Source organism: Pterocles gutturalis, unplaced genomic scaffold, assembly GCF_000699245.1.
Source record: "Pterocles gutturalis isolate BGI_N339 unplaced genomic scaffold, ASM69924v1 scaffold12265, whole genome shotgun sequence".
Lineage (NCBI taxonomy): Eukaryota > Metazoa > Chordata > Aves > Pterocliformes > Pteroclidae > Pterocles > Pterocles gutturalis.
In genome coordinates this window covers 7,641-32,771 of record NW_010143550.1, presented here as the reverse complement: position 1 = coordinate 32,771, position 25,131 = coordinate 7,641, and the positions used below count along the sequence as shown (strand labels likewise).

The 25,131-nt window shown below is 37.7% G+C and overlaps 1 protein-coding gene across 1 annotated transcript in view; it reads right to left on the bottom strand.

The window, feature by feature from the left end:
* Positions 1 to 17,286, bottom strand: part of TTC33 (tetratricopeptide repeat domain 33) — a gene marked incomplete at its 5' end in the record, with an annotated part of 20,140 nt that extends 2,854 nt beyond the window's left edge. Inside the window, 2 exons of the mRNA XM_010084784.1 lie at positions 6,325 to 6,456; positions 17,205 to 17,286. Of these exons, the coding sequence (XP_010083086.1) occupies positions 6,325 to 6,456; positions 17,205 to 17,286 (214 nt within the window). The remainder of the gene's footprint in view (positions 1 to 6,324; positions 6,457 to 17,204) is intronic.
* Between the last annotated feature and the right edge of the window lie 7,845 nt (positions 17,287 to 25,131).

Below are 25,131 nucleotides of genomic sequence, written 5' to 3'. Positions count from 1 at the left end.
TTGCAGATTGTTTAAAGGTAAAGGGCAGTTTTGATCAGACTACACTTTTTCTAACATGTTTTTATAACACACGAACCTAGTAATTGTCACTATACATTGACCTCCTAAAAAAGGCTATGCAGCTCACATCTACCCCCAAGGTTTGTATTAGGCCTTTATGTTACATGTGACAGACATCATCTGACCTATTTCAAAGGATGTCCATCAGTGATCCTTAAATGTGGATTGTTTTGCAGCATCCAACATAATAAGCATTAGGTGGATGAAAAGCTGGACGTCACCCAGCAATGTGCGCTTGCAACCCAGAAAGCCAACCGAGTCCATCAAAATTAGTATTAGCAGCAGGTCAAGGAAGGTGATTCTGCCCCTCTACTCTGCTCTCTTGAGACTCCACCTGGAGTCCTACCTCCAGCTCTAGAGTCCTCAGCACAGGAAGGACCTGTTGGATCGGGTCCAGAGGGGGGCCACAGAGATGGTCAGAGGACTGGAGCACCTCCCCTGTGAGGAGAGGCTGAGAAGAGTTGGGGTTGTTCAGCCTGGAGAAGAGAAGACTCCGAGGAGACCTTCTAGCAGCCTTCCAGTACCTGAAGGGGGCTTATAAGAAACACGGGGACAGACCTTTCAGTAGGGCCTGTAACGACAGGACAAAAGGTAATGGTTTAAACTAAAAGAGGGCAGATTCAGACTAGATCTAAGGAAGACATTTTTTACGATGAGCGTGGTGAAACAAAGGAACAGGTTGCCCAGAGAGGTGATAGATGCCCCATCCCTGGAAATACTCAAGGTCAGGTGGGATGGGGCTTTTGAGCAACCTGATCTAGTTGAAGATGTCTCTGCTCTTTGCAGAGGGGGTTGGACTAGATGACCTGTAAAGGTCCATTCCAACCCAAACCATTCTATGATTCTAGGATATTATTTTATTGGAATTTGAGTCTTATTTCTTGTACTACTCACCGTGAACATAAATAACTATTTTTTACAGAAGCCTTTAGCATAGAGACCCTAATTAAATTTTAGTATATTTAAAGACTCCTCATTACATTTTTCCTCTTTAAACAATAAAATAAAATCCAATTCTTTCAGATATTTTTTTCACTCTAGTTTAACAGTTTATATGACATAATCTGAATGGTAAATGTCTTATCTATTTTAACTTTAAAGTGTCAGGCTGAACTTTTCCATGCAACTTTTCCACTCAGATTATTTCTTCTTTTCAATAAACATCTTCTCTCTGGATATCTCTTTTCAGCAAAAAATAATTCTTCCATCTTCAATAATTGGGTGAACACTTTATATTTTGTGGTTCTTACATTTACAAAACCATTTTATTCAAAGGTCCTGGTGCTCTCATGTTTTGGAGAAAAGGCTTGAAATATAGTAGGTAATTTTCCACCTGTGGAAGACTATTTTTGCCTTACACCTATGGAATTTGGTCCAGTTATAAACCCATAAAAGTCTTTGTTCCCATTTGGTAAACATCTGTGAGTCGATGCTAGCTTAATTCTCTTATGTTGGTGGTTCTCCACTGCAGAGAATTTAATGCAGTGTGGATGAAGATGCATCACCCCCAGGGGTGACTCAGGACATGTCGTTCCTGGGGCGCAGTGTCTGATGGCTGGCATGAGAGGCCAGAGGACATGTGCCTGAGCCTGGAGGCATGAGAAGAGGAATGTAATGGCCTGTGGCAATTGACAGAAAAAGATCTCCTGAGACATGTCTTTTATCAAATCCTGATAAGGAAAGCAGTACCATTTAAAATGTGACACAAAAACTGTAAATGGAATAACAAGAAATTCCAGGCCAAAGTTATAAGAAAAGTAGCAATTTTTAAAATTGCATTGCCTCTTTTTCTTTTCATTTTTGCACATAAGAAGAACAAGTATTAACTATATTAGTATAATGATAAAGTTAAATATTCCATCACTATAAAATAACCCACACATTTTGCTGTGCTTAGAAGGAAGATTACCACAGCAGTGCAATTAAATATTTTAATCTCACATAAACCTACAAAAATAAAATCTGGGTTATTTATTCCCTCAAATTGATAAGAACACAATCTGAAGCACAAACTTGATTGGCTTTTCAATAGAAAGCCAACCATCATTTCCTTTTGATTACCAAAATCTTTATGTTTCTACACACTTAAGTAACATTTTGAAAAATTCTCTCAAATTCAGAATTAGTTATGTTAATTATCTGGATTACAATAAAATGAAGTAATTCATCCCTTTGCTAGTACATAACTCCCATCACTATGTAAAAGACCTAGAACTATTTCTTTCAAGAGAAATAAAAGAAATGGCTGAGCTGAGGATTCATATTGTCAACGTTTGATTCCTTTCATAAAGTTTAGTATCACACTTAAAGACTGCTAAACCACTAACTACTTAGTAACAATACATCAAGCCACATCCTTCAAAACATCAAACAAAAAGCATGGTTGGTTCCTATTGGTGATGACAATTTCACAAGGATACCTTCAGTTCTTCCCATGGGAAGGTGCTTAGGGTGGTGAAACACTGGAACAGGTTGACCATGGAGATGGTAGATGCCCCATATCTGACCAGTTAATTCTGTAATCTTCAGTACCCCAGATTTGACACAGAGGCCCCAGCCCACAATGGGATAAACTTAAGGCACAGAATCACAGAATGGCTGAGGTTAGCCAGAACCTTCTGAGGTCATCTGGGCCAACACCCAGATCAAACAGGGCCACCTGGAGGTGACTGACCATGACCACATCCAAATGGGTTATGAATTTCTCCAAAGTGGAAGACTAAGTCACTTCCAGTTGGGTTTGGTTTTTTTTTGTTTGGTTTGGTTTTTTTGTTGTTGTTTTGTTTTTGTTTTTATGCTGCTTTTGTTTTGTTCTTTTGTTTGCTTGTTTAATGAAAGTATGGGGCTCACCCTGTCCCATGGGAAGAACTGAAGGTATCCTTGTGAAATTGTCATCACCAATACAGTAAATGTCATTTGTAAAAACATTTTAAATTAAAATAGAGAAATATTGCAAACCTGACTACATTTCTACAGTTTCTCCATTCACATTGCAAAGTATACTCAGGTGTGATCTTGCAAATTGATTCACAGAATTTAAGGAATTTCTACTTTTACAGAAATAAAGTTCTGCCTGCTCACATTTAGGTATTACTGTTAAATTACCCTAATTAGTAAATTCAGAAAAGAAGAGAAACAGCTCTTGTAAAAGCTAAATAAAAAGGGGGTACTTTATCTCACTCTTTCTGTCACAAGTTTGAGAAGACCAAACCAAAACAAATGTTTCTTTATTTGCAAGAAATTCATATATTATGCAGCTCATAATATAGAATCATAGAATAGTTTGAGTTGGAAGGGACCACTTTCTCCAACCCCCCTGCAGTAAGCAGGGACATCTTCCACTAGATCAGGTTGCCCAGAGCCCCATCCAACCTGACCTTGAACACCTCCAGGGATGGGGCATCTACCATCTCCATGGACAACCTGTTCCAGTGTTTCACCACCCTAAGCATAAAATATTTCTTCCTTATATCTAGTCTAAATGTCTCCTCTTTCAGTTTAAAACCATTGACCCTTGTCCTATTGCTACAGGCCCTGTTAAAAAGCTTATTCTCATCTTTCTTATAAGCCCTCTTCAGGTACTGGGAGGCTGCTAGAAGGTCTCCTCGGAGTCTTCTCCAGGCTGAACAACCCCAACTCTCTCAGCCTGTCCTCAGAGAGGAGGTGTTCCAGGCCTTCGATCATTTTCATGGCCCTCCTCTGGACCTGCTCCAACAGTTCAATGTCCTTCCTGTGCTGAGGGCTCCAGAGCTGGACACAGTATTCTAATATAAATTAGATTTGTTTGGAAGCTGTATTTTAGACCCAGGAAACTTGAAATTAAAATACAGTAAATTGTTTTTTCCTAAGAAAAAGTGCATCATTCATTGTAAAGCAATAAAAATACCTACAACAGACCATTTGGCAGGATGTGGGTAATGAAGACAGACATTGGTGGGGGAGAAATGAAACAAAGAAACAGAACAAGCTGCTCTTGAGAAAGGTAGTAATTCCCAAATCTCAAACATTACTAAAAGCCTTCATATTTATGCTTTATTAACTTTTCTTTGTGAAAAAATGTAATACAGTAAAAAATTAGAAAATCATGGTAATGAAAGGCTAATGGGAAAAATATAATTATGACTTAAATCACCTGTTCAAGAAGTCTCCACAGGTTCAATAATGATGAAATTATTTAACCTTTTAAGACTCCACCAGTCTTAACCTTTTAAGATTCCCGAAAAATTGCTTGGTGCAAAAATAAATACTGAATATTATCTGCATTTCAGAATAACTTCCCAAGTTCTTCTCTGTATGTGAGAACATATTCATCAGAAGGCAGTTCAATATGCCTTAAAGACAGAAAGGCAAAAAAGTAGAAACACCTAGTACTGAAGTACTGGAGACGCTAGAAGAAGCTTACCCACTCTTGGGCTCCCTACTCAGAGACAGACAAACTACCTGGTGATAACTCCTCCTCCCTATCTCTTCACAGTCAGTAAGGTCAATATAACAATTACAGGAGCATCTATAGTTGTGTTTTGTTTCAGATTAATAAAGTGCTTTGATGCAAATCTCTGATTGTTCCCACGTAAAATGCTTTAGTTTGCATTATGGAATAGTCTCAGACTACATAGACTACATTCCTTTCTGATTAACCTCCACTATGCACTCCAAGAGAGCACCTGTAGTGCTACTCTGAAGTAAAACAAAATGAATATAATGTGAACACTGTGTCCCCAACACTATTAATTCAATATATTCCCTTGTATTGGTGTGATGTGACTTGCTGATGTAGACAAAGCTGATAGGATCTGGTGAGTAGACCTGGTGGTATAACTAGTATGGGTATATCAATATCTATAATTCACATTACAGTAACTGTAGCATTTTTTATACAAGAAGCAGCATCAGTTACCTAGGATCCGTGCAAGAAATAAAACTTTGAATTTCCTGAGACTAATGCATTTAAAAATCTCAGGTACAGTTTACAGCAACAATTTCAGACACTTAAGAGGAAAACAAAAGTTTTATATATTGTAGATCCAGAGAGGACAGACCATCTACTTTTATGTTCTACACCACAAAAGGCACGGAACATCGCCAGTTATGTGATGTAGATACATATGGATTTCTATTTAACATTTCACATTATGATCCAGCAACAACGTAAGGTAACACACTACAAATCTGCAACACACAGCTTTGGTCTTATGTCATTCTCATTATTTGGGTTTTGGTTTGTTTTTTCAATACTGCTCCTTACTACATTTTAAAAAGAAACTGGTTTTGCATGATCTGCTAGCGTCCCTCAAAAAATCATAATTATTTCTTTATTGACAATTTTCAGACCAAACATTGTAACTTTGCAGAAACACTCTAACTTAACGACAAAATTATTTGTATCACACCAGCACGTAGCTACTTCTATTAGAAAGAAAATAAAACCAGCATCTTTTTTTTTATCTGAGAGCTCATGATGAATTATTTTTTATATGGACTTTAGTGAACGTGTCTGAATTAAAAAGTTCACTCACTATTTTTCCACACTAACTTGCAGAAAACTATTATGCTACATATGTTCCATTATTTACAGACGTATAGCCTACAGGCGGAGGGTGATCTGACATGGGGGAAGAGCACCCCTTTGCATCACATCATGTAGCCAAGACAGCACCATGGCATACAGCTGCAGCTAGAAAAAGATGCACTCCAGCTACTGCAGAACATCCCAGCCTTTTTGCTGTCTTATTAAGAAAAGAAACAACTTCAGCCACCATTTGGGGTGAAGGAGCCAGAGGAAAGCATGAATGAGCACACATGATTTGCTGCACCAGAAGCAGGAGAGCAGAAGACAGGGTAAACAAGATACTTGTATTTTACTAACAGGCATGCATAAAACAGCCTAAGTATCAGCTGCGACTTCACGGTACCTTAATCTTTAAACTATGCGCAGATGTGCTGTAACAGTACAGTACCCAGAATGCAGTATGTGCAGTTATGTCAACATTATTACTGTATTGCATAAAGCCACCATGTAAATACAGTATATAACACAAAAGGGTTCTGCAAGCCCAGCAACAAAACCACACAGGAAGCATTCCTGAAAACCAACAAACTGGAGGGAACACTGGAGATAAATAACAACAACCTTTTTCCTTGCCTGCTTTCGGGTTACATAAGGATATTCAGCTACCTTGGTATTTCTGTACTTTCATCCTCTTACATGCAATTCAGAGGATGTGGTTTACAAGTTTAGCATATTAATGTTGCCTGTTTTCCTACCAGTGCTATCTCTCCTAATCCAAGCTGGGCACGTCCCAAAGTCTGCCAGGCATCCCAGGAACGTGGGTTTCGCTGAACAGCCATTTCTGCTGCATGCACTGCTGGGAACATTTCTTGTAAAGACATCAGGACCTATGACAGAAAAAGAAAAATAAGAGGAATAAGAATAAACAAAATTGAAAACAGATTTAAGTTTTGTGGGATTACCCAGGCAAACACCATTGTTTCAACAACTAAGGACAGGTTCATCTCACCTAACTTCTAGCTTAAAAGTTAGTTGTCTAATCTCAGATAGTCACCCAGACTCATTCCATAGCGATGGTGAGAAAAAGGCATGCTAGATGATGATTCATCTGAACTATTTAAGCAACTCTATTAGAAGTAGATTAATTGCTTCTAAAGGTGCCCCTCCCTCTCCCTTCCTCCCTACAAACCCCATAATCTGTAACATGATAGAATAAACTGAAGGACAAACACATTGAGAATTAAATACAATAAATAAGCAAGTATTGTTGAAAAACTCCTGGGTTGCATTGTTTCTTTTTAATAGAAGACTGGAATCTACCAAATACAGTTGCAGTGTGCACATGATGGTAACAATCCCTGCAATTCAGCATGGAAACAGCCCTTTACAATGACTGTTGTATTTGGAGAGTAAGCATTCTGCAACAGCAAAGACTAACTTAGACATGAAGTCACCTAAACTAAAAAAAAAAAAAGAAAAAAAGAAAAAAAAAAAGTGGTTTCTGGATGTGGAAATGTCTTTTACTCAGAAGTACAGGTTAGTGTCAGCCTGTTACCACATTATACTACTCCTTGCATTGAATCTCCATAACTAAGCCTATAAATCATAGTTAATGATACATAACATGGCTTAAAGCTTACTGTATTTTTTTAAGACCACCATGAGACTGGCACATTACCTGCAGACCTGCATCACTCTGAGATCATGATTTCAGACACCCACATGCTATGGTAATAGATACCAGCATAAGAAACAAATGACAACTGCATTCCTACCATATGATGAGAATGTCAACCACAAGAGTAAGACTCATGTGTGGGCAACCACTTTCATCCCAACTGACCCTCAAGAATGATGAATAATATTAGAACATATTAGGTCTACTGCTGACATGCAAAAAGATATAAGGTTTATTTTCAAGGATGCAGCTACTCTGAAATACTAGTTTGACTGCATTTCAGATCTTCCTGTGTAACTCATCACTAGTTTAAACATATCTAGAAATGAACTCTGTGCCTCCTTCCTAAATAATCTTTCTTTTATCTGTACTGCTGTCATTACCATTACAACATCATAGAATGGTTAGGGTTGGAAACAACCTTAAAGATCACCAAGTTCCAACCCCCGTGCCACAGGCAGGGACACCTTCCACTAGACCAGGTTGCTCAAAGCCTCATCCAGCCTGGGCTTGAACAATTCCAGGGATGGGGCATCCACAACTTCTCTAAGCAACCTGTTCCAGTGTCTCACCACCCACACAGTGAAAAATTTCTTCCTCATATCTAATCTAAATCTACCCTCTTTCAGGTTATAACCATTACCCCTTGTCCTCTCACTACACTCCCTGATAACGAGTGCCTCCCCATCTCTCCTGTAGGTCCCCTATAGGTACTGGAAGGCTGCTATAAGGTCTCCTCGGACCCTTCTCTTCTCCAGGCTGAACAACCCCAACTCTCTCAGCCTGTCCTCATAGGGGGGTGCTCCAGCCCTCAGACCATCTTCGTGGCCCTCCTCTGGACTCTCTCCAACATATCCATGTCTTTTTTATGTTGGGGGCCCCAGAGCTGGACACAGTACTCCAGTGGGGTCTCATGAGAACAGAGTAGAGGGGGAGAATCACCTCCTTAGACCTGCTGCTAATGCTTCTTTTGATGCAGCCCAGGATATGGACATCATTTTTTTCTCTTCTTTCACATGAATTTAGTCTACATTTATTCCTTGTATAAGAGCAAGGCTATTTTGCTACCTGCAAAACTGCTTTCATTGTCTTGATTATGATCTCTTTTATTGTTGGTTTCTATAATCCCTATGTATCACACCATAAAGGACCGAAGTCTGTTTGACTTAATAAAAAGTTAGACACTCAATGAATGTCTTGTTCAAAGTCTTGCTCCCACCTTCTACTGTATACAACTTTATTTTCTCCTCTCGTTTTAAGAATCTATATTATTTGTTTCCTTTTATTTACCTCTTTTTGAATAAGTTATTCTTAATTTTATTTGCTCCAACATGGCATCAGCATAGTGGTCTATTTTTCTGCTTACAGAGATGCCACCAGGTCTTCTTTCATTTCAGCCCATATGCTTGAAATACTTGAGCTAATCAGAAAACTATTAGCTTTTCAGTTAGATGCGTGACTGAAACATCAATCTGGAAACCAGTAGCAGTCCCTACACCCAATGTGAGCAGAAGGGTTGCTGCTACTCTTACCTTTGCTCAATTTTATCTCATTGTCACAGTCACTTATTTTCTTTATAAGTTTGTTTACACTTAGACATTTAACTTCAATAATTGTTTTGAAATAGTTATTATGTAGAAAATAGAATAAATAGAACACAACTCCCAGGGCTTCCTCCACAATAAGCATGTTCTTTGATTTGGTTGAATTCCTTCCAAAAGAGGAAAGTGAACTCCTCTGTGTGGGGACCATTTCTGGTTCAGAGCTCTATTGTACTTAATACAACAAACTCTTGACCCTCTTTTAATCTTTCATGAACTACTTCAGTACAATTGACTCTAAACTGCAAGACATCATCGGCATCAATCCAGACCTGCATACATTACTTCATCAGTAACTTTGTGCTATCACTTTTGATTCAAGTTACATTCACACAGATTTCAATGTGGTTTTGGCAGATTTTTTTTTACAGCAGAGATTAATAGTCACGCTCTGCTAGTTACTTCCTGCAGGACATTCAGATTACTAGTAAAAACAGGAACACACAAGGATTATTCTAAAAAGATCACAAACCATTACAATAAAGTAGGCTACTCGGACATAACATTTTTTTAAACTTTTATTTTTTAGAGAAACTAATTCAGCTGCATTAGGGTATTTTTCAACCACCATACAAATAGCATGATGGTTCACAGAAGAACTACGTATCTTTGAAAACTCCATTTAAATCCCTCTTCCTCAATATTTTGGCATTGAGTCTTTAGATGGCCATGCATTCAGAAAAAATGCACAACTATAGCCTTGACATTTGAGAGTATGGAGATATTAACGTTTTACTTATCAAAATTATGCTGGGGAAAACCTTCCTAAAAGAGACAATCCTACCAGCAAAATAGGTCTTCAATCTCTTTTGAAGCAAGCAATCGCAGAAAAGGGATATTTTGCCAGAATCACCTAAGGTAAAGATGAGGATGTGAACGTTTGCTTATGAACACCCTTTTAAAAAGCTGGTGCACTAAGACTCTGTCCTTTCCTGTTGCTCTCAAATTAATTTCTCAGATGAATTTTCTTTTGCAAACTTCATTAGCAGGATGGCACTCAAGTTAACCAATCTGATTGCACATTTCATTTTTCTTCCAATTATAGTATAATACTTCATTAGAAAACATTCTTAAAACTCATCAAACAATTAGAAAAAAAATCTTACAAAGCAGAAAAAACATCTCAAGACTTTCATGCACTTATATATTAAAAATTACTAGAGGGAAATGTCTTCCAAAGATGTTCACAGTAGGTGGAGTTCCAGGACTTATTTTATTCCAACACAGACTTACTGTCATCTCATACATTAAAACAAAGAACATCCATGTCACTACAATGACTTAGTTGAACAGATTTAACTTTAAAAAATAACATATATATATGAGACATAAGAATTAGAAGGACTCAGTGGTGAAAAACCAATTAAACATAGCAACTGTCATGGGGAGACTGACCAAGTATTAAAAATCCAGGCAGCAGAATGACCCATCCTGACCTACACACAATATTTTTGAAGTGTTAAGCATCTGAGTAAGTCCTGGTTTCAGATGAGCTCACTGGCTTGAAGATGAATCACTATATATAGAAACATTCCAAGTCCAGTGAAGCTGACCCAATTCCTTCTTCCATCCAGAAATCCATTTCAAAGCACTGATGAATATTCTTCCTACCCATATGCAGTTTACGTTCACCCATGCTGTAATGCAATTACCGTTGCACCACACAGCAATGCTTTTTGCTACACAGCTTTCTGGAGTTTACATCAATGTTTTCATGGTAAACTCTTCTCACCACATCCAAGTTTAAAAAAAATAAAATCATCAATTAATATCTGATTTGTTATAACCTAAACTTGGGATTGTGGGTCTGGTCATGACTTAAGAACCTTATAATTTCTTAAGCAGGAAGAAGGATGGGTGGAAGTTGATATTGTTTCTTCACTGAGTCATCTACTACAGGCCGCCTGACCAGGAGCACCAAGTGAATGAGGCCCTCTACAAACAGGTAGGAACAGCTTTGCATTCACAAGCTATGGTCCTCATGGGGGCCTTCAGCAACCCCAATATCTGTTGGCAGGACAACACAGCAGGACACCAGCAATCAAAGAGGTTCCTGAAATGCTTTGATGACAACTACCCCTTCCAAGTGGTACAGGAATAGATGAGAAAACGGATTGCCTCAACATATGTGCAGGACCTTGCATTTGGCTTTGTTGAACTTCATAAGCCCAGCATGCGCCCACCTCTCAAGCATGTCCAGGTCCCTCTGGATGGCATGCCTCCCCTTTAGCACATCAACTGCACCACACAGTTTAGTGTCATCTGCAAACTTGCTGAGGGTGCACCGATCCCACTGTCCATGTCACTGAAAAAAGATGTTAAATAGCACCAGTCCCAGTACCAATCCCTGAGGAATGCCACTCATCACCAGTCTCCATTTGGACATTGAGCCATTGACCGCAACTCTCTGAGTGTGACCATCCAGCCAATTCCTTATCCAGAGGGTGGTCCAGCCATCAAATCCATATTTTTGCAATTTGGCCACCAGGATGTCATACGGGACAGTGTCAAACGCTTTGCACAAGTCCAGGTAGGTGACATCAGTTGCTCTTCCTTTGTCCACTGATGACGTAACTCCATCATAAAAGGCCACCAGGTTTATCAGGCATGATTTGCCCTTGGTGAAGCCGTGCTGGTTACCAGTCTCCTCTCCTTCATTTTCCATGGGCCTTAGTAGAGCCTTCAGGAGGATCTGCTCCATGATCTTGCAGGCACAGAGCTGAGACTGACTGGCTAGTAGTTTTCCGGTTCTTCTTTTTTACCCTTCTTGAAAATGGGGGTTATGTTTCCCCTTTTCCAGTCAGTGGGAACTTCACCAGACTGCCATGACCTTTCAAATATGATGGTTAACGGCTTGGCAACTTCATCTGACAGTTCCCTTAGGACCCGTGGATGGATCTCGTCAGGTCCCATGGATGAAGATGGTCAGAGGGCTGGAGCACCTCCCATACAAGGACAGGCTGAGAAAGTTGGGTTTGTACAGCCTGGAGAAGGGAAGGCTCTGAGGAGACCGAATAGCAGCCTTCCAGTACCTAAAGGGGCCTACAGGAGAGATGGGGAAACACTCTTTGTCAGAGAGTGTAGTGACAGGAGAAGGGGTAATGGATTTAAACTGGAAGAGGACAGATTTAGACTAGATATAAGGAAGAGATTCTTCACTGTGTTGGTGGTGAGGCACTGGAACAGGTTGCCCAGAGAAGCTGTGGATGCCCCATCCCTGGAGGTGTTCAAGGCCAGGCTGGATGAGGCTTTGAGCAACCTGGTCTAGTGGGAGGTGTCCCTGCCCATGGCAGGGGGGTTGGAACTTTGTGATCTTTAAGGACCCTTCCAACCCAAACCATTCTATGATTCTATGATTCTATGATTCAAGACTAAGAAAACCTTTAGAAGAGGGGAAATTAAATTATTTTGATATGAGTATGATAGGTTTGGCCTATTGAAAAAAAGAAAAAAAAGATATATCTGAAATCCCAGTCCTGTTCAATGAATGTAAATTGAGGATGCAAGGCCGTACAGAAACTAGATCTTCAAACAGTTGATGACAAACATCCAAAAAGCTTATGAAACTGAGATAAACCTGATTTTTTGTTTACATTTGTATTTACTTGTTTCTATAAATATCTATAAACAATTGCATGGTGTACTGCAGGAAACCTGTCACAGATACACAGTGTGTTTGACAATGTTACCTGAGATCTGAAGTGGAAGTATCACTGGATGAGAACATGAACCAGGTAAGTTCTCAGGAGTGGTACAGAATAGCAGAGAGCCTCATTCCCAAGACAGTTGATTATATATGTTATAATGTAATAATGTGACACCTCTCTTCACCCAAGAAAGGGTCCCACATGGTCCAGCATACAAACGTTCAGACCCAAATTCAAATAATTTCTCAAAGCCTCTTCCTCCATCTTCGTAATTCAAATCAGCTATAACAATAATCATAGCAATGTTTAAGCCCACAAACTTAGCCCACAAAGAATTTCAAGCAGTCTTAGCGACTGCAGTAATATAGATAGCCTTCATACACTCCTTTGAATATACTTATGAAACTAGAATCAACACTAGGAGGTTTCGGTTTTTAAGATTTTTTTAAACAAAAATGCAGAAATGAACTCCTTGCATAAACATTTACTTGCCACTCTTTCTTGCAAGGGGGGAGCAGTTTAGGCTGGTAACAGAATATCAAGTATATACACTGAAAGATCTTGCACGCAAAGAACTTTTTAAGCGCACCGCTAGCCTCTCCCTACATCATAATAACCTGTTTTTAAATGGATGAAAGAGTAGCTGAGAGCAATGGAAGAAAATCTCATCAACTTTTATGGGTTTCTGAAGTAGCTGAGCAATCCCATAATTCCCATATATTTTTCTGGAAAGAGATTTACTACAAACGTCATTGACAACTGGGAACCTTAAACATTATTTCCACTCTTCAGAAATACTGAAAGATACTTGTCCTACATCTGTTAAAATACAGATCTGTAAGAACTTACCATAAATATTTACAGATTCCTAGCATACTTATCTGAGCTGCATATTAAACAACAGGGTATTTAAAATGTTAAGTTTGCTGCTGAGAAAGGAAATACTAATAAACTGGGAAGCTGCTATATAACTCAACACAGGATTATCTTAATAAATACAAGAAGATATACAGATATTCAAGCCCATGCAAAACACTCCATCCAATGTTAATTCTCAGGAGAAATTACTTCATGAGGAGACTTTTCCTCACTGGAAGAAAATTAGCATAGACCATAAAGAATCTTTGCGTATCGCACAAAGTCATTCTTAACATGAATCATCTCCTCTAGTAAGTGACTCACATACCAAGACAGACAGACTTTCATAGGCCCAGTGCTGGTCAAGCTCTTCCTGAAGCTGATGTACAGTTCTTCCAGATGTGAGCTACCAAAACTTTCTTGTTTAGCTACATAATAATAGCTGCAGTGTTTGTGCTGGTATGGCAGATTGGAATAACATCGTCGGCTCTAAGACAGTATCGTATAAATATTAACCACAATATTTCTAGAATGAACTATGTATTCCTATTTTGGCAAAAATGGATTTTTACAGCTCACATTAGTGCCTTTAAGGGTAGAAAGGTATCAAATTACACATTGTACTAATCAGCTTCCAGTAAGCATAAGTCATACTGCAAAAAACATCTGTAACACTTATTTGTGTGTATTAGAGACAAGTTACCAATTGAAAGATTAGAGGTTTTGTTAAAAATATTCAAGAAATAATTTTATAAATGCACATTTTGTACATTAACTTTTCTTGTGTTCTCAGTCACAGTATAGCAGAAGTGTTATGCAATATCAGAAAGTGAAACCAAAGAGCAACATTGCAGCTGCCCAGCACTGCTCTCCTCTTCAGGAAAGGAAGCAAAGGCGTGGTGGAAGCAGAGGCCTGGGTTCCTTTGTTCTTTCAGCTTTCATTACTCTCCAATGGTTTCATTAGACAGGCAAAGACATTTTACAAGATAATATACGCAGCTGGTTTCTCAGCTCCTCCTGGTCAGCAGAAAAGCCATGTGCCTTATTCCTCCAACTCACCTCTGCCATTTAGCTGAAATACAGGGACTGGGGTGCTGAGTAAGCAACTGCCCTGGAGCTCTGACTGAAGGATGTTACAGTATAGTAGGCATCATAGTTCAGATCCTGGTAAGCTAATATAATTCCCTATTCTCCTCTTACTTCCACTGTGAAAATATTTAATTTTAGTAAAATACCAATTTAAGAGAGTATTTTTGAGAGTATTTTTGGAGAGCTAGCTTAATTCCTGCATTCAAGTAAGACGATAATAAAGAACTGTTACAAGAGAGCTATTCACTGATTTGTCCCACTGAGTATAACTAATTTTCAACAGCTTTCTCTTGACTTTAAGTAAAAAAAAAAAAAAAAAATTCTAATTGCAAAATAAAGGCTACTTCAGAAACACCATGTGTTAAGTAGCCAGCATCAGAGCACATGAACTGTTTCTCTTCCAACCTAGAAGAAATCCTACTAGGTGGTCTGTTTTACTCAAAACAGAGTTAAATCTTTAAGCTACAGTAAAAAATACAGGACTGATAACAGCTTAACAGAATTTCTGTACTAGTGAAGTTAAAAATTACATGTACAAATGAACAGCCACATAAGTTAACAACCTTTATAGGAACCTGGAAAGCTGCTAATTAAAGCAGAATTATATTATTCTGTTTCTTCCAACAGTGCATAATTAAGATTTGGAATGCCTTGGCACCTAGTTCTACAGATGCTAGAAGTTTACATTGCAGAAAGCAATGACACAGATTTGTTGAAGAAAGTCTTTCAAGCACTTCTAAACATAGAAGTCCCAGGTCCAAAGCTTGCTGGAGGCTGCAAAAAGTATCGTGAGGGAAGTACTACTACATGCTTGTACCATTTGTATGTTTTCCCAGACATCCACTGTTGGAAGCTGTCAGGATACTATGCTAGACAGATCTTTCATTTAAGGCATACAAATACAAGTAAATATTCAATGGAAGTTTACATGTTTCAGATGTTTTGTTACCATAGAACTATAGAAGAATGTAGGAGTCAAGAACCTAAATCATACAGGACATTCGTAAATGTAATATGCTATCTAAACAACATATAGATCTGATCCTAATTGTGCCCAAGTTAAGAGAAGGTACCATTGCAGAACTTCCACGAGGTTTGAACAACATGCATTAAGAGATTTTTTTTTACATGCCTCCTGTTTTAGAAGTTAGGAAGAAATAATTAACTTCAAATCTAGCTGTGTGAGAAAGTTGGGAGAACAAATGCCCACTTTTCAGTACCATGTAGAATACAGAATGAGAGAATTGCACTAGAAAAATGCAATTACTTAAAGTAAAAACAATTACTGCGTCTTATTACCAACACCATCTAAATTAAAGAACCAAGTCAGAAATCAACTCTTCATGAACACTCCTCCCTGAATTCTTCCTAACACAGTCTGTCTGGATCCCTTATATACATATGATACATTGACAAAGCAATTCAACAATACACTTCTCCCAAAATAATTCAAGAAGAAAAACCTTTAAAGCCACAAAGTATTTCTCAAGCCAAATGCAAAACCAAGTAAGATCTAAACCTTCTGCAGGTATATAAAATGAAAGCCTCCCTCAGCTTTACTGTATTTAAATGAGCTTATAATTATTGAATTAATTTCTTTGCAGAATTGAACCTTCTTTGCTTCACAGACAACATGACTGTGAGGACAAGATGTGATAAAATCCAAGAAACAAAAGAGCAATGATCACACCTTGGAAAACAGCCAGCTTTACTTCTTGGGTTTTGTTAGGGTTTTGTTGGGGTTTGGGTTTGTTTGTTTGATTGGTTGCATTTTTGGGGGAGGTTGTTTTGCTTTTTTTTACAAGAAAGTATTACAGTAACAACAAAGATTTTAGAACTAAACAATATAGCAAGCTTCCTAAAAGTAACATAACACAGTCACTGAAGTACCATGATTTTACTTTCTCTTTTCCTTTCCCCTAACTTTAAACAATACATTTTTTCAGCCATCTTTTGAGTAGCTACCTTCCTAAAAATAATTTTTCCCATTCTAATTTGTCCAGCTAGTTGAAAAAAGCCATATATTTCCTGTTCGCATCCTCAATCCACAATAAAATCTTTTTTGCAGAAGAGCATTTTTATTTAATACAGAAAAAATATGTATTTTTGTACCTTTGGATACAGATAGAAACAAAAGCTTTCCAACCAAAACAAAAAATGGATCATGGCACTTTTGCCATCTAAACCATGCAAAGACACACTGAAATTACAAAGCTGATCTCATAACTTTAGTGAGGTGTTCGTGGCTGCAAGCCTTTTTCCTCAGCTTTAAGACAAAGGCTCAGGTGAATTGACATCGCAAGTATACTCTGTTTAATGTTCTTTTCCACAACTAATTTATCTATGCAATACTTAATGTGAAAACAGACTGGAGTATATCTTTTGCATACCGTATCCCTGTTTAATGTTGATAGTATTAAGCCAACTAAGAGCAGGCAGATTTTTAATGCTCAAAATTGCTCATCTATCACAGTAAAGCTCTCTTTGCTCCTTTCAATACAAGTTTTAAATATTTCAGTTGTTTTTTCCAAATTGTAACATCCTAATTCATGTCCTAACAAAGATGTTGTTTATTGTGACTGGCTGGGATAACAGCATTATTTTAATTCCTGTTAAAAAGATACTGTATTGGGAAAAATGAAAAACCTAAATTGTCCTGTAATTTATGCACACAACAACTATACAATGTTGCACAGTATCTGTTCACAAGCACTGATTTCTTTTTTTCATTTCTAAACTGATAAAGAATTGTCACGCTTTACCTGTGATTTCATCTCATAAAGAGTAGCGTCCTCTGGAGTTAACTGAAGTGCTTCATCCCACTTGTGGATAGCTTCTCGGTACCTGTAGTTAAAACAATATTACAGTCTCACTATATTTAAAGATATTAGATATTTCTATTTATATCCTGATGTTGTCCTAAATAAAGTGCCATGGCATCTCATTAGTATTAATGATTTTTCCAATCACTTCCCTATAAGACATGCTGAACAGTTTTGAGGAACGGCTATTTGTTCTGCTGACAAAATGGATGCTAAGTACCACTGTACAACTTGCCCTCACATGAATTTACAAGTCAACATAGGAGACCTATGGCAAAGCAATGAGCTGAAACTAGAAATCTTCAACTGAGTCCAATTCCCCTCATTGTCAAAATCATCCTTAGTCAGGCATAAATAAATATAATCTGAACCCAACATGCCTTGCTACAGTCATAATTTAAAATTTCTTTACTGCCTAAAAAGGCTAAAACGTAGGAGTTGCCCTCCTGCATTTCTGTACTGTAAGATACTAAAGATATCTGAGTAACTTTAGTATATACATATAAGAAGGAAGTTGAAAGTAAACAGCTATACTGAAATCACTCAACTTTGGGAAGGTATACAGCAGCTATATAGTAGTTGCCCTTCCCGAAAAAAAAACAGAAAAAAACAGAAGAGTTGACCAAAACCAGTAAAAAGTAGGTCTTTGTCTTCAACAAAGAGGTAAAACTTGGACAAATACATACAAAGGTTTTGAACCATACTGAAGAACTGTAATAGCGTTACAAGACACAGTTACAGGGGTGTAGTCTTTCAGCCTTAAAGATGGCCTCAGATTAACATTAATGACTCATGGCATGCCACAAATTCTCTGAATCTGTTTCAAAATCCACCTGGTTATGAAGCCATGGAGGAACTCCTATATTTATATTTATTTCACTCCAAAGATATGAAAACAGTTACTCTTGACAGAGACACACACTGCAATTTTAGTATAGTACTGATAAAACTAAAGTAATTTTCACACGTTTCATAGGAAACAGTTTTTAATCTTCTCATACTCCCAATTCTTCCATTCCTCTCCCTTTGACATTTTTCAGTCCTCTGGCTTGTATTGTGCCTCTAGGTCTTCCAGAAGCAGTCAAATAATGACTTCAGAAAGTTCTGAACCAATTTGGAATAGAAGAATAGATTGCAAAAGCTATACAACTGAAGCCAAACTCTCATTATGATTCAGGTAGTATTGGTTTGTAAATAACACTAATATGCATGTTTAGCAGTCAAATTAAACATCAATGGATGATTCAATAAATTTTCACATTTCCTCAAAGTTTAGCCACCAACCATACATTTGTCATCTCAGTTCATTCCCCATGAGCAGGTGCTCACAATAAAGGAGCAGCAGAAGCCTTAAGCTGCCATTTAGTTATCAAGAACTGCTTTTTGAGTAGAATATTACAGTTTTGTTCAAGACCTAGCACCGACATAGCACAATCAAAACTACATTAAGTAAGGGAAGTCCTCATCTCAGTTAGGTGGTATCCTGGCCATGCAGCAAGGCACAATACTGTAGGTGTAGCAAAAAAGTTTTAAAAAAGACAATTTTGGAAAACAGAGCAAATACAGTAACAGCATCAGTACACAGAAAGGAAGGAACAACACTGGCATTCTGCAAATAGAAAGATATAAGAAAAAAGATGCATTTCAGGAATCTTCATTTTTACTTCTACAGAGGGGACATAATTGCTCAAAGCGTCAATCTGAATGGGATAAAAACTCTTTGCAAGAACAGGCTACCTCTGAAGCTAAATGTAAGCAAATATTCCTCCAAATCCTGTTGGGTTTTGCTGCAAATTTGTCAACAGTCTGCCAACAGAATGAAGATGGGCAAGGGGAAAGGGGTTGTTCATTCACAGAAATGCTGTGTTATATGTGTCCCGTGTATGAACAGTAAGTTACTCAACTCTCTCGGTCTGTGAGCCTCAGAAACCACGATCCAAGACAAGTGATGACAGAATGCTGGAATCACTTCCCAGGACTGAGACACAACAGAAGAGGGCTTGAGAAGGAAGATCTGTCTGCAGGTACACGCTGAACCACCTGCTCAAAAAAACTGGGTGCGGACTTACAGTGTGGAGATATCCCCACAGCTGTGAAATACTGATGTTTTCAGTGCATATATTTCCTTAAGAAGAAAGCTTGATAAAACGTGAGTCTTCTATTCTTTGAATTACTCAGAAAAAAAACAAAAACAAAAACAAAAAGACATTTCCATTGTTGTTCCAGAAAAAACTAAGGACACTGTTCTTATTAAGAGAAATTAAGCCATGCTGCTTGCTCTGGTAGCGCAAATTTAGGAAAAAATTCCTTTTTATAAAGATAGTCCATTCATCAAAGAATTTTCTACCTCATTCTTTTGAAGGACATGATTATGTGTTGTATTAAATGTCAAATGCCTTATTGAAAAAGTTGCCTGGGTATATAAGATACAGTTGGAAAGACAATGTTCCAGTAAATGTTTTATGAAAACCATAAACCTTGGCTGAAATAAGAAGTGAGCTAACACAGGGGTACTGTTGTAAAATAAATAATTTAAAAATACATAATTTTACTGTCTCTCAGTATCTTTTTTGAGCTGAACTGTAGAGGACCTTTACCATTATAAGGAGGGAGAACTAGTTTTGAAAAGGAAAACTTCAACATAAGTGTGACATCTGCTTTGGGTTTAATTAACACAAATTTAATAAGCATTCCATTTGCTATTTTCATTTATTTTCTTAGCAAGTAAACAAGCTTACATACAGTTGAGTAACCAGCAGGAAACTGTATGGATCAGCTGAGCTGCAAAAACTGCCATCTCATGGCTGGCGAAAGAGAAGTGACAAATTTTAGCTTAATGATGTTCCATTGAGGTCTACCTGAACTTCTCCCCACATGCCCGATACGGAAAGAGAGCACACATGTTCAGAACATATGCTATGGTACGGATGATGCACAGTAACATGCATTTGAATCTTATGTGCCTCCAGAAAAAGGTATACAAAACCTAGCACTTCAAAAATTAAAATAACTTGTACCAAAAACAACACCTCAGAAACAAGAATGAGACTCAAAAATCACAGATCCATCCATCGGTGATGCTATGAAGCTTCCCAGAAACCTCTGATATTTATCAAAGCGCAGATTAATCCCAAGCACCAGTTGGCTGGGGGCCTACTCACTGGAAAGCAGCTTTGAGATAAAAGACCTGGGGGTCCCCAGAGGACGAGAAGTTGCACCCAAGCCAGCAATGTGCCCTTGCAGCAAAGAAGCCCGGCAGGATCCTGGGCTGCCTTGGCTTCACCAGCAGACAGGGAGGTGATCTACCTCAGCTGTGGTGAGACCACATCTGGAGTGCTGGGTCCAGTTCCAGGCTGCCCAGTACGAGAGAGACATGGACATACTAGATTGAGTCCAGCAACGCACCACAAAGACGATTAAGGGCTTGGAGCATCTGTCATGTAAGGAGAGGTTGAGAAAAATGGGACTAGGCAGCCTGGAGAAGGGAAGGCTCAAAAGGGATCCTATCAAAGTGAAAAAAATACCCAGTTTGGAAGGAGGGCAGGAAGTAAAGAAGATGGAACCAAACTTCTCAGTCCTGCCCAGTGACAAGACAAAAAGCACTAACTAAAGCACAGGAAATTCTGTCTAAACATATCTCCACCATTGGAGATATCAAAAACCCTACTGGACAATGTCCTGAGCAACTTGCTTTAGTTGACCTTGCTTTGAGCAGGAGTTGAAATAGAAAATCTCCTGGGCTTCTTCAGGATTGTATGATACTAAGACATCAGCAACCTCAGTGATACATGATTTAAGATGATGTATTATTAACTCTTGCCTAAATAAAAACAAATTTTAAGCAAAAGTTAATCTTAGAACAACAATCTTTAGATGTCTGGGTTTACTTATCTAATGTAGCAGTAAAGAAGTCACAGAACACTAACAATAGGCCTATCGTTATTTTATAGAATATCAAATTAATATTTCCAGAAAAAATAAAACCCTAATCTGTATATGCATTTGTAACTAAGCATCTAAACTCCAGTAATAGAAAGCATTTTTAAGAAAAGACTATATTTTGAAGTATTGAATTACTATTTATGTGATAATAGACATACAATATACTTAAATTTTACTTACCCACAGTGATTTCAGTAAAATAGTACAGCTCACTACAAAAAATTATACAATTATAACCAGAACTTAATTATCATTTTATCATCTTTATTGCAATGCCACAAAAAAAAATAAATTATTGAGACCTGGATATATCTGGGATGGCTTCAGTGTAGAAGATTGGACGGATCTTGCCAATTTTTATTTGACAGCATGTGAAATCCCATAGCTCCCCCAAAGTACTAAAACTGCTCTCTTCAGATTTGCTACGGACCATCTGGGAGATATACAGACTTGGCACAATTTACTGCAGCTTGCTAAACTTTTGAAACAGACATCTCACGCTTACACTTCACTTTTTCGACACCACTTCTGGGAAAACAGGATCTCTTGAACTCTTAAAATCATTAAAACAAATTCATGATTCCATAGAAAATATTTAATTGGAGACTTTTGGGTAAAAAGGAATATCAAACCCTGTTTAAGTTACACAGAGATCAGTTTTTGAATCAAACATACATACATACATACATACATAAATATATAAATGCTAAAAACCATCACTGCAGATCAAGCAGGATTTAGAGTCCTGCAGCAAGCATTCTGACAAGCAAGATTCAGGAACAGACTGAGACAGGGCATGCTCAGAGTGACACTGAAAATATCTGAAGATATACTGAAGAGATGAGATGGTATCAAATTCAGACAAAATGAGACAGGCCTGCAGGAGAGAGGCAGATCACAGAAGTACAGTGTCAGGAGAAGGTGTGAGGCAATGTAACTCCTGGAAATTCTTAGAGACTTGGAGGAACACTCTTAAAATCAAATTTACAGGAAGATGAGGAAAAACAGAGTTAGAGCTATGGAAGGGAAAACAACATTTTAAAAAGAATATGGGTAATTGGGAGCGATTACTGTAGCCCCTCTCGTGCTACCAAACAAACCCACCACACAAAAAAACAACATTCTCGTATCATAGAGGATGAATGTGAATGGCCTGTGGCCACCAGAAACACCAGCTAGAACATCTTCAATGTAGTGTAGGGTCAAATTCAGACTTTGGTGGAAGCTAGAGAAAAAGAACACTAGTCAGTAATTATACAGAGTACATAAAAAGGAAAGAGAAATGAAAAGCTAAGCAGAAGTCGACTACAAGAATAGACTTCCCTTTTCAAGCTGGGAGATGATGTGGGGTTGGACTGTGAGAGAAGTAAAATAGGTGAAGGAGGAAACTAAAAAGAACTAAGGAAAATGAATGTAATACGGCTTTTTTGTCTTTAACAACTTTGGAGTCCTGCAAGCAGTTAGGTTTCTACAGTAAAATACTTCCTCTGCTGGGGAAGGGAAGGGAGGTGTATGGCACTTTATAGAAGCATCTAGAGAAGAACAATGTGCAGGAACAGGCAAAAGGGAATTGTTTGCTTCAGTGTGCACAGAAAATCCTTGTCCGTAGTTAGTGCCATACAGCACATTTAACTTCACTGGTAAACTTCACAAGATCGGTACGTCTTTAAACACATGAAGTACAAGAGTAAATGTTCTTTTGAAGTCTTAGTAACTCTATAATTTTTTTTTAATTGCAGACAGTTCTAACGCTACTGATGAATAATAATTACTCAGCTCAAAAGCACAGCTATTTCACAGTAAATAACAGGGTCATTAGTTACTTCTGATTATGGAGGGAGAAAGTTAAAACCAACTGCTTTACTATCTACTAAAGCCTCCAATAGAACATTTCAATTTAAGAGGCTGATTTAGGCATGGCCACACTAACTACCACAGGTAAAGAGGTGCATGACAATTCTTCAACGGCACCTGACCATATACATGTTCTTGCCCCACTGTTAAGGAGAGAGAAACACAAACAAACTTGCTGTAACTGCCCTTCGAGTAGGTAAGCTATACTGAATCTACCATGGGGTAAACCAGCATGCATACAGCTAATGTGCATTATTTCAAAGCATAAGTATTCATCAGAGTTACTATTCTTGCATGTATCAGACACCTCAATATGAGGTTCTCAACACCTGGACACTAGTAGGGCCTAAGTGAAAGTAAGTCGGATTTATACAGCAGAATATTTTCCTATGCAGCAAATACAACGTTCTGTTACAAGTAAATCCATTGAATATACCATAAAATTAAATAGCTGCACAAATATTTCAGAGTTATCTCACTTAAGAACTTTCACAGAGGAACAGATGGGAAATACCACTTTAGCACATACCAAAAGCAATTACCACCTAGCACCATGTTAAACTACAAGATCAAGTTTTTACCACAAGTTCCACTCTCCATTTTCCTAATTTTTATTTCAGCCACACATGTAAACATGGAAGCTTTTTCTCTTTGCATCTGCTAGGTAGATACAGTTTTGAAAATAAAAGGTATGAAATCCAACACTGGAGAAAGTGATCTTGTAACTGATACCAAGAAGCGAAAGCCACAAAATCGGGATTCTGATACTGTCTCTAACAGCAACATCATCTCTCATGTGGGAATAACATTTCATTCTCTCACATACAATATGAAAAAGTAATCTCATAAAAAAATAAGTCACTATTACTTCATGATTATTTTACTGAGACCCAGGAATGGAATATACTGCAGTAAATAATTTTAACAAGAAGTGACAGAGGAGTACATGCAACAGAGTACTAGATAACGATGGAGAGTGAACAGCACCTACACTTAACGGTCTGCCATAAGATGTCTTTCACAAATACATTTTATATTGAATTGTGAGCTGAGGGCCCTGACACTACTGATTTACTTTATACCTTTCTTTACAATCAGGCGAATCATGGATTCACAGTCTCCCTGAATCGGATACTGCATTTATCTGTAAGGATACAAGAAAATTTGCAACACAAACGCAACACCTTCATCCGCTTATCAATTCTCTTGCTGCTAGTATCATGAAAACTGTCAGAAGCTCAAAGAAACACACTGCTAATCACAAAGACTTCCTTATCTTTGCAAATCATCCTACAAAAATGCTGAAAAGAGTCAAAATAACTGTAATTCTATTTGACAAGTTCAGGCTAATTTTAATTATTTGTGGTAGTATTGAAAACTTTGTAGTGTGTTTTTTAAGTAAGAATGGTTAATAGGACAAGTTGTTTTTACAAGCTGTTAACTCATGCACCAGGATATTATTCAGAGTGGAGGAACAGAATTGGAAGAATTTATTATGGTTCCTTGAATTAAGTGCTGGTTTTGCTCATCTAGTTTTGTCATGAATACCACAAGACCTTACTGTCTCTGACTGCATACCTGATTAGCTATATAAAGATTAACAGATAAACTGTAGTGAATAATATTTAGATTTTTACCAGGTAAAAGTCAAAAACTACAGTATGGATAAATGTTTGACCTTAAGTAGGAGTCAAATGAAATAAGCTATTCCTACCTGTATTCTATTAACACAAAACTGTCAAGCAATTAGAAAATAAAGCGGTGTGTAAAAATACACCGTGAAAGATCTTAATTCACCAGACAGTGCACAATATTTGATAACTTCTTTACAGACAGACAAATCTTCTACTTCTATTTTTCCAGTATCTATAGTTGCAAATTATATAACATACCTGTTTGTCTTTAACACAGAATAGAACAATTATTTCTCTATTTATAAAGGCAATGCTAACAACAGAGTTGCTGATACAGAGGAAATAAGTTATATTCACATATACTGTAGGTCATATTAGAATGCTTAAGAACAGAAATTGTCAAAACTTTCCACAACACTGAGAAATATTCTCACATG